This window comes from Carya illinoinensis, chromosome 1, assembly GCF_018687715.1.
Source record: "Carya illinoinensis cultivar Pawnee chromosome 1, C.illinoinensisPawnee_v1, whole genome shotgun sequence".
Taxonomy (NCBI): domain Eukaryota; kingdom Viridiplantae; phylum Streptophyta; class Magnoliopsida; order Fagales; family Juglandaceae; genus Carya; species Carya illinoinensis.
Genome location: NC_056752.1, coordinates 11,384,098 through 11,395,389, shown reverse-complemented (window position 1 = coordinate 11,395,389; position 11,292 = coordinate 11,384,098). Strand labels below are relative to the sequence as shown.

General features: G+C 34.5%; 1 protein-coding gene across 1 annotated transcript; it reads left to right on the top strand.

The window, feature by feature from the left end:
- Window positions 1-8,097: 8,097 nt before the first annotated feature.
- LOC122310485 (pentatricopeptide repeat-containing protein At3g61520, mitochondrial) lies at window positions 8,098-10,875 on the top strand. The gene has a single exon (XM_043124374.1). It carries the CDS (start codon window positions 8,267-8,269, stop codon window positions 10,550-10,552), a length of 2,286 nt encoding a protein of 761 aa, XP_042980308.1. The 5' UTR covers window positions 8,098-8,266; the 3' UTR covers window positions 10,553-10,875.
- Window positions 10,876-11,292: the final 417 nt, after the last annotated feature.

Genomic DNA, 11,292 nt, shown 5'->3' with positions numbered 1-11,292 from the left:
AGAAAATTCCTTGACCTAAAGTAGCCTTTATGTATCGAATGACTCTTTCAGTAGCTTGGAGATGTAATGTTCTAGGACTAGTCATAAATTGACTTAGTGCTTGCACTAAGTAAGCCAGACCAGGCATAGTGATAGTGAGATATAATAGTAGACCAACAAGCCTTTTGTAAGAGGCAGGGTCAAATAAAAGAGGAGAAGAATCATGTGCACTGAGCTTGAGAGTAGATTCCATAGGAAAAGCTATTGGTTTGCAACCAGAAAAACCATTATCTTGTAGAATATCTAGAGTATACTTTCTCTGACATAAAGTGATGCCCTTGGTTGATCTACCCACTTCAATGCTCAAAAAATATTTCAATTTCCCCAAGTATTTTATTGTAAAAGAATCATGCATAAATTTCTTTAAAATGGCAATATGCTCAATATTATTAGAAGCAATTATAACATCATTAACATATATCAAGAAAGCCATGAAACTGTTGAAAGTTTGTTTGATAAAAAGTGATGAATCTGACTTACCTTGAGTGAATCCAAATTGAAGTAAAGAAGATGACAGTTTTGAAAATCATTGTCTTGAAGCTTATTTCAGGCCATATAAACTCTTTTTGAGTTTGCAAACTCGAGGATCATTAGGAGAATAAAATCTTGGTGGCAATTGCATTTACACTTCTTCATTTAAATCTCCATACAATAAAGTATTATTTACATCAAGTTGACATAAATGCCAATGCTTTATTGCAGCCACAGCAAGCAATACATGTAAAATTGTCATTTTTGCAACAGGACAATTAGTGTCAAAGAAATCAAGGCCTTCTTGTTGAGCATAACCCTTTGCTACTAATCTAGCTTTATGTCTCTCTACTGTACCATCAGCTTTGAATTTTACACAATAAACCCATTTGCAACCTTTTGCAGTTTTATTTGGAGGCAAAATAGCAAGATCTCAAGTTTTATTTAGGTCAAGAGCTTTTATTTCATATGCCATGGCATTTTGCCATTGAGGTTGTGAGATTGCTTGTTTGAAAGTTTTAGGTTCAAAAATAGAGGAAACAGCAAAAACAAAGGCTTTATATTTAGTAGATAGTTTGGAATTAGAAACAAAATGAAGAATAGGCTTACCAGAAGAAGGATAGCTAGGAGATGCTTGAGATGCTGAAGCTTTATTAGTTAGATTACCACAAAAATAGTTCTGCAAATATGTAGGAGAATGCTTGATTCTTTCAGACCTTCTGAGATTTGTAATATCAGGATTTGTAGAAGATATTGAGGATTGTATTTGGGACTGTAATGAAGAGTTATTTTTGACTGTTGAGTCATAGACTAAAGGGAAATTGGGAAAAACAAAAGGTGTATGGATAGTATTAGGTATGGATAGAAAGATTGATTCATGAAAGACCACATTTTTGGATACAAAGGTTTTGAGAGTGAGTAGATCAAGGACTTTTTATCCTTTAATATTAGGTGGATAACCAAGAAACAAACATTTGGAAGCTCTTGGGTGGAATTTGCCTCGATTATTTGTAATAGTTCTTGCAAAACACAAGCAGGCAAATACTTTGAGATAGTTATATGTTGGTGCTTTTTGAAATAGAAGAGAATATGGTGTTTGATTATTGAGGATGGATGAAGGGGTACAATTAATGAGATGTGTAGTAGTCAAAACACAATCAGTCTAGTAAGATAGGGGTAATTTTGACTGAAACAGAAAAGCTCTACCTACATTCAATAGGTGTTGATGTTTTCTTTCAACCCTATTATTTTGTTGAGGAGTTTCAACACATGATAATTGATGAATTATTCCATGTTCCTGGTAAAACATAGGCATATTGAACTCTTGATCATTATTTGTTCAAAGAGTTTGAATATTTGTGTTGAATTGAGTATGAGCATAGGTAATGAAGCTGGTGGGTAGAAGTCGTGTATGATTTTGTTTTCATGAGATAAAACCAAGTAAAACGTGTATAGTCATCTACAATTGTGAGAAAATATGTGTAGCCAGAATAAGTAATTGTAGAAAAGGGACCCCAAATGTCATAATGAACCAACTGAAAAGCTTTATCTGAGTAACTTGTTGATACAGAGAAAGGTAGCTTCTTTTGTCTAGCTAAAGGACATATTTCACATATATGATTGCGAGAAGCTTTTACAGTAAAATCAAAAGTACTAATGATTTGTATTCTTATGGGTGGAAGATGTCCTAATCTAAGATGCCATATTTTTAGAATTGATATTACAAGTTTAGACTAAAGAAGTAGAAGGTGAACCAATTGAGTCAAGCATTTCACTATTTGCTGTAATAGAAAAGTTTTGTAAGTGGTATAGACCAGATTTCACTTTAGCAATCCCAATCATCTTCCATTTGCTGAGATCCTACAAAATACATTTGGATTGAAAGAAGAACAATCCAATTGAATTATCTTTAGTCAATCTTGAAGCAGAAATAAGATTGATATTAAAGGAAGGAATGTAAAGAGCATTATGTAAGGTTATATCAAATGAAAGATTAACATGCCTAGTAAAAATAATGGGGACATATTGGCCATTTGGTAGATGAACTTTATAAGGTTTATTGGGTACACGTATGGAAGTGAAAAGGTGAGGAGAACAGGTCATATGTCTGTTGCTCCAGTTTCAAGAATCCAAAGAAATGAATTCTTAGAGGAAGAAATAGTGTTGCAGGAAGAAAAGGTAACTGAAGTAGAAGCAACATTGGCTATTGAATTAGAAGTAAGGTTTCAACTAGATAGACTATTGGCAAGTTTGAATAGATTTTGAATTTGCTCTTGAGAGAAAATTGTATTGGGAATGCTAGAATTCTGCTCCAAAGAAGAAACATTGTTTGCAATGGGCAATCTTGAATTAGTTGTAGCTTCAGATTGTGTAGGTAAAGACCTTTTGCCTCGTGGACCCTTCCATCTAGGCGGATAGCCAATAAGTTGGAAGCATTTGTCTACAAGATGACCAAAATATCCACAACGAGAGCATATTGCATTTGATTTGCCTTTTGGTTTTGGAAATTGAACACCATTTGTTGATGGTTGTCTTAGTGGTTGTGTAGCCACCATTGCATGTGAATCAAGAGAAATACAATAGTATTGTTAAGGATCTTTGACTTTCTTCTTGCAGCAGCAAAGAGAAAACTTTGCTCATTGAGTGTAATGGGGATTGAAGCAACAATTAACTTTGCATGATTGAGTAAGAATCATGCAAGCAAATCAAGAATTTTATCACATAGTCAGATTGTTGATGCTCAGTGAGATTTTTTAATATGTTTCAAGAACATCTACCAAGATTTCCACATTGACAGATTGGAATTGGGCAAAAGTTTATATACTCATCCCAAAAGTTTTAAATTTATTGAAATATTTAGTGACAGATTTAGATCCTTGAGAAATAGAGCTGAGGGATTTTCTATAAAGAAAACTTGTGGACCATCACTTTGAAGATATCGAGTTTTAAGCTCCTCCCATATATCAAAAGCACTTGTGAAAAAGAGAAGACTACCACGAATTTCTTCGGCAATAGAATTCATTAACCAAGATAAGACCAGATTATTTGCTCTCAGCTAGGCAACTCGAAGTGTACGATTATCAAGACTAGGTTGAGTCAAGCTTCCATCAATGAAGGCAATCTTGTTCGTCACGATGAGGGCAATGGAAAAAAACGACTCCATGCAACATAATTCTCGTCAGTGAAGATTTCAGAAACCAGAAGAGCTCTAGGGTTATTAGATGGATGCATAAAGTAAAGATTCGAGGAATCATCAGAAGGATTCACCAAAAAAGTAGAGGAATTTGCTATAGAAGTAGAAGAATTGGCCACAAAAGCAGAAGAAAGTAGCGGAATCTTTATACACAATGATACCATGTGAAATTGTTAAACTATAAACTTGAAAACAGAGGACTTGAATATTGTTGAACCCAAGGTTTCGAAATTCGTATAATTATGTATCTACACATTGATTTTGATGATAACAAACAAATTCAAAGAGTAAAGGAATCTCAAGTTCAAGTTGTCCACTCAATGGAATCAAGCACATTAAGGAACCAAACATGAGCAAGAAGGGATCAAGTTCACATTAAACTCATAGAATAATGTTGTAAATCTCTTAAAAATTTGAAGTTAGGATTAAAGCTCAAAATTAATATTTTATCATAAAGTATTAAAATACATTTTCCACATGTGCATGAATATTTTGAAAATCTTGAAAGATGATTGATTTTCATCTTTCATATGTGCATAACATGATTAAAGGTTTAAATTTTGAAAATATTAAAGATGATTGATTGATTGTCATCTTTCACATGTGCATACTTTATTTGAATATTTTCAAAAGTGATTGATGCTATTTTTGACTTATGCAAAAAGTATTGTTTGAAAATTTTTGAAAATATTAAAGATGATTGATTATCATCTTTCACATGTGCATGCTTTATTTGAATATTTTCAAAAGTGATTGATATTCTTTTTGATTTATACAAAAGGTAGATGACTTTGTTTGAAAATTTTGAAAACTAAATGGTACTCCTTTTTTCATATGCGAAAAGTAAAAATATAAGGTTTGGAATTTTTAAAAAATAAATGATGTTATCTTTGACAAATGAAAAAGAAAAAATTTTTATTTGAATTTTTTGAAAAGTGAATGATGTTGTCTTTGACATGTGAATCTTTTGAAATTTGAATATGAAATCTCATATGCCTATAAATATATCATCTGAGAGTTTCAAATTTACAACACCAAGAGCATACAACATTCATTCAAATATTTCATTCTCTCTTCTCTAAGTATTGAGTTTTAAACCTTATTCATTTTGAGAGATATATAGTTTGCGTTGTATTGTTCTTATTTCACTTATTGATTAGTGTTTTCTGATAATCTACCCACTATCAGCTCTTGTATCAGTAAAAGGGTATGTATAACCATTGTTTGTGTAGAAAGTGTTCTACACAGGGAATAGTTGAATCACTACGTGTAAGGTGATTGCAAGTGTAGATGATGTTCTACACGGATCCTTTGTAGCGGTGTTGTTTAAAGGTGTAATATGTTTCTATCACCACCTGAAGGAGGTTAAATAGTAAATTTCGAAATTCTCAATGAGTAGCTTAAGGCGAGGAGGTAGGCAGTGGGGCCGAACCTTTCTAACATACTGAGTTTACTTATCTCTTACCCATACTCTTTATATTTATTGCTGTTTTGTATTTTATTTATATTTTATATTGTGTATTTGATTTATAATTGCTAATTTTTTAAATATAACCCAATTCACATTCCCTCTTGTGTTAGTCATCTAAGCAACAATTGGTATCAGAGCAATGATTCTATTATAAGATTAACTATCTTTTGAGTTAAGATCTTATGGCTAACATTGCAGCTTTAGTGTCTTTTGCACCACTAAGTCGTCCACGCTTCAGGCATGTCTTAGACTCACCTATTGCTGTTTTGACAACTTATCCTTCAAGGACTGCAATCCTTGCTGGAACATTAACAGCAGGAATATATGATTTTACCACACATTTAGTGTCAGTAAATACATCCAGTAATGGATTTGCTACACTTTGCAAACGAATAATCTTTTGAATCTCTAGTTTATATTCATTTGTACGAGGATCAAATTGGGAAAGAGTTTTATTTTTTCAAGTAATTTCCTGTCGTGTTTCAAGCACCGACTTCTTATTACCCAATGTTGAAAAAATGGATTCTTGAAAATGACAATTCTCAAAACGTGCCTTGAACATATCTCTTGTAAGAGACTGTAATGATTGTTGACCAAATGCAAGCTGTAATGGAGAATATTTGTGATATGCTGATGGGTTAACTCGAATCAATGATGCTGTATGAAGTATGGCATGTCCCCAAGCAGAAATATAAAGTTTTGATTTCATAAGTAAAGGTCTATCGATTAGCTAAACTCTTTTAATTAATGATTCAGCTAAACCATTTTGAGTGTGTGTGTGGCAAAGTTTTGAAATTCGTTCCGGAGACTATTCCGGTTGAAGCACTGGAACGGAATATTTCGGTACCGGTACGTTTCGGTGTACCATTTCGGAATTAATTATATATTATATATAAATATTTATATGTATATATAAACTAATAATTAATAAAATAAATACATATATATATATAAGTGTGTATCATGTATATTTGTATATATATAGAAGAATTAAAGATTTATAAAATGAATATATATTAAAAAAAATTACAAACTTGAGTTAAGACACAAAAATAAAGAAAAACAATTAAAGAATAGACAGATTATTAAAACTAACAATACTTCTAGTGCACGAAAATGGGTATTTGAATTCTAAAAGTACAATTTTATCCATTATTTTTCAACTTATTTACAAGAGAGATATTTTTTATTTTTTATTTAATTTGAATTTTAATTTCGGATCGGAATTACTATTCCGGCCGGAATTGACCGGAAAGGCCGGAATTTGACTGGAACGGCCAAAATTTGACCTAAAATGGAATAGATACCTATCCCATTCCGGTCACTGTTCCAGCACGAAAAATTCCGGCCATTTCGACCGGAACGGAATGATTTTTGAAACTTTGGTGTGTGGGCAACTGGATGTTCAACATCTATTCTTATTGACATGCAATAGTTACAAAAATTTGAGATGTAAATTCACATGCATTATCCAATCGAATAGTTTTAATTGGATAGTTAGGGAATTGTACTCGTAGTTTAATTATTTGGGCAAAAAGTTTAACAAATGGAATATTTCTAGTGAAAAGTAGACAAACATGTGACCATCGACTTGATGTATCAATTAAAACTATAAAGTATCTAAACGGTCTATTTGATGGTTGAATAGGCCCACATATATATCTCCATGAATCCTTTGTAAAAATGACGGAGATTCAAAAACAATATTTGATAGAGATGGTTTGATAATCAATTTACCTTAAGAACATGCAGAGCACGGATATTCATTGGGTAAGATAATTTTCTGATTTTTTAGGAGATGCCCATGCGAATTATCAATTATTCATCTCATCATTATTGATCCCGGATGTCCAAGGCGATCATGCCAAGTCATAAATACTTTGGAATCAATGCATTTCTGGTGCATTACCACATGTGATTCGATTGTTATTATTTCTATATAATACAATTCAGATGAGAGAGCAGACAATTTTTCTAATACATGCTTCTGGCTCTAAATTATTTTAGTAACGAGAATATGGTCTTTACTGCCTTAGCTGGTGGTTTCAATATGACAACCATTACGTCGTATATCCTTAAAACTCAATAAATTTCTTTTGGATCGTGAAGAAAATAGAGCATCATCAATACAAAATTTGGTGCCATTAGGCAATACAATATAAGCTCTTCCGGAACCTTCAATTAGATTCGATGAATTAGATATGGTATGGATGTAGGTTTTACTAAATGTTAGATTTTGAAAATATTTTTTATCCTTAAGAATTGTGTGAGTTGTAGCACTGTCAGCCATATATACTTCTCTATTATGCATCTCAGAGATAAAAAGTTCATCAGTAAGACTCATGATTTTGAGGTAGAAGACTATTAGTTTCAAAATCTTTAGAACTTTCGTGCTGATAACGTATTATGAAACCAAAAGAGAAATGATATTATAAGAGAAGAAGTTGTTATTCAATGCAAAACTTCATCATATACAAGTGAATTATATCTATATATATAGGAGTACAAATGGATATATGTATAACTTAAATCATAATTGATGATTAAAGATGGTCTTAATTGATGGCTAAAGATTAGTCTTAATTGATGGCTAAATTATCTTAATTGGTGGTTAAAGATGATCTTAATTGATAACTAAAGATGATCATATAAATTAGTTTATAACAGTAATTAAATTTTCCAATTTTCCCCAACCATTGCCACTCTTTCTTCCATCTTTTGTCCCAATTCGACTCAATAACCCTGATTTAATACTCAATCAACCTTGCAATTATTCACCAAACAGTGGATAAAAACTGACAAGCTTCACCTTCAGAAATATATATTTTTATATAGTTACATATATTCCCTTATATTATCATATAAACATAGAGCTAAAAAAAAAAAAAAACATAGAGCAAACTGTTGAGGTGCACGCTGACGCACACAGATGGCTTTTTTAGACTTGAGGCCCATCATTCTGCTGCAATGTTGAGCATTAGGGGTAAAGCTCTACTCCTGTTGTTGTATATCTCGTACCAGGCAGAAACAGAAGCCTCAATCTGCTAGATTTTTGTCTTTGTTGAGAGACGTAGCATCTTCGCTTGAATAAAATGAGCGTACCACTTTCTTCATCCAAACAATCCACAGTTTTCCTCCTCCGCCTGTGTCTGCTCAAACCCCAAACATCCGCAATCCCTTACTACCCCCTCCACCGCCACCTCTCTACCGAACCCAATCCACCACCACAAGACGAGGAATCGTTGATAAACGAGGCAGTCCAACTCTTCCAAGTCTTAGAAGATGGGAACTCCAGCTCTACCCAACTTCACCAGCTCCTCTTTTCCTCTTCTTCTCCTTCCTCTCCTGGTATTTTTCGCCAAATCACTCGTCGATTGGCCTCTTCTTCCCAAGCCCTCGAGTTCTTCGACTACATCCGATCAAATTCGCCTTCACGAGAGTTAACATCATTGTCCTTCACGTTCCAGGCCATCTTCGAGCTCGCTAGCCGCGAACCTGATCCGCAGAACAAGCTGTTAGAGCTTTATAGGACGTCCAAAGAGCGGAATATCCCGCTTACAGTTAACGGCGCAACACTTCTTGTTCGTTGCTTGGGAAGGGCCGAAAGGGTGGACGAGGCGCTGGCTGTAGTTGACGAGCTAGACCCGTCTCTCAAAAACACGCACTTTTACAATGTGGTGGTTGCTCTGCTATTCAGATCAGGGCGCATCGTCAAGGCTCTTAACATGCTTGATGAAATGCTTCAACCAGGTGCGGACTGTCCGCCAAATGATATTACAGGTGATGTTGTTTTTGCTGCATTGTCGAGAAGGGAGTGGTGTGGAAGAAGTATTAGTGACAAGGAGATTGTTGGGTTGGTGTCAAAATTACTTCAACAAGGTGTGTTTCCAGATACCTTTAAACTTACGCAATTGATTACCAAGTTGTGCAGGAAAAAGATGATAGGTCTTGCTTGGGATGTTTTACATGACGTGATGAAGGCTGGTGGTACTCTGGAAGCCGCTTCTTGCAATGCACTTTTGACGGGGTTGGGAAGGGATGGGGATTTTGAAAGGATGAATACGCTCATGACCGAGATGAAAGAGATGGATATTCAACCAAATGTGGTAACTTTTGGGATCCTTATTAATCATATGTGCAAGTCTCGGAGGGTCGATGAGGCACTGGAGGTTTTTGAGAAAATGAAAGGAGTGAGTGGGTTGTCTGTTGAACCTGATGTAATCACATATAATACTTTGATTGATGGACTTTGTAAAGTTGGGAGGCAAGAAGAAGGGTTGACTTTGATGGACCAGATGAGATCTGAAAATAAATGTATGCCAAATACTGTTACCTATAATTGCTTGATTGATGGGTTCTGCAAAGCTGGCGAAATTGAGAGGGCACAAGAACTCTTTGATCAGATGAACAAGGAAAGAGTATTTCCTAATGTAATCACCCTTAATACTTTGGTTGATGGTATGTGCAGACATGGGAGGATCACTAGTGCAGTTCAGTTCTTCGATGAAATGAGAAGTAAAGGTCTGAAAGGCAATGCTGTGACGTTTACAACCTTGATTAAAGCTTTTTGTAATGTTAACAATATTGATAAAGCAATGGAACTTTTCAGTCAAATGTCGAAGGATGGATGCTCCCCTGATGCAATTGTTTATTATACATTGATTTCTGGTTTGAGCCAAGCTGGAAGGATGGATGATGCCAGCTCTGTCGTATCAATGTTGAAAGAAGCTGGATTCTGCCTTGACATTGTGTGCTACAATGTTCTCATTGGTGGGTTCTGTAGGAAGAACAAATTGGATAAAGCTTATGAGATGCTCAAAGAAATGGAGCAAGCTGGAGTTAAGTCTGATAGTGTCACATATAACACCTTGATTTCCTATTTGAGCAAAACTGGAAACTTCGCAACCGCTCATAGAGTTATGAGAATGATGATTAAGGACGGTCTTGTGCCCACAGTTGTCACTTATGGAGCACTGATACACGCATACTGCTTAAATGGCAAAATTGAAGAAGCAATGAAGATTTTCAGGGATATGAGCTCTTCGTCAAAGGTTCCTCCCAACAATGTAATATACAATATTCTCATTGATTCTCTTTGCAAAAAGAATGAAGTAGAGCTTGCTCTTTCTCTGATGGAAGAAATGAAAGCTAAGGGGGTAAGTCCTAATGTTACCACATATAATGCTATGTTAAAAGGTCTGCGAGAAAATAATTTATTGGAGAAAGCATTTGACCTCATGGACAGAATGGTTGAACAGGCATGTAATCCTGATTACATAACCATGGAGGTACTAACCGAATGGCTTCCTGCAGTAGGTGAAACGGGAAAGTTGAAAAATTTTGTTCAAGGATACGAAGTTTCTGTTTCTACTGCATAGGATGGCCGTAGTATCTGGAGGATGGGAATAATTTGAAATGCATCTGTTGTCATACGTGGAAGAAAATACGATGTAGTCCAATGTTCTGGCCAAAATGTGTTCTGGTTGGAACTGTTCCATCCTTTCCATGTCGAACAAACCAAATAAAAAGGTAGATGCATTCCATATCCGTGTTGATGAGTTATACTCAATTGAGTTATTTGTATGTGTCAAGTTTCCGACTTAGACAACAAAGATAATTTTGCGACACTTATTGTTGATTGCGTGGTTATAATTGTGTTAAGGAGATCATATAAATAATTAAGTCTACTTTTTTTCGATCAGATCAATTTTTTTGGATAAGTGGTGATTTTCATTTAAATATTACATGTGGTTGATCCGCTGATTTTGAGAGAATCTAACTCACATGTCAGAAGAATTATTAAGAATATGATATGTATATATATATATAATTAAATCTTTACCTAATATATATATATATATATATATATATATATAATTAAATCTAGTTCTTTCTATTCACTTCAACTTCTGGGTCACGGTGATTTCACAAATTTAAGCTTGCACCTGAATAACACCTACTTCTGTACTCCACACGGGCTGGAGTTGGTGGCCATTTCACCTCATAGTTTAGTTATGGTTTGCGTGACTCTAGACTATGTTATGAAGTTGATTTTCTTCACTAGTATTCTTTTCTTTCTTCTGTTTACTCCAAAGCAGATCGAGCCAACGTCATGCCT

Bases quoted from the DNA above. Each gene is read 5' to 3' on its own strand.
- LOC122310485 (XM_043124374.1), top strand. From the start codon at position 8,267: ATGAGCGTACCACTTTCTTCATCCAAACAATCCACAGTTTTCCTCCTC.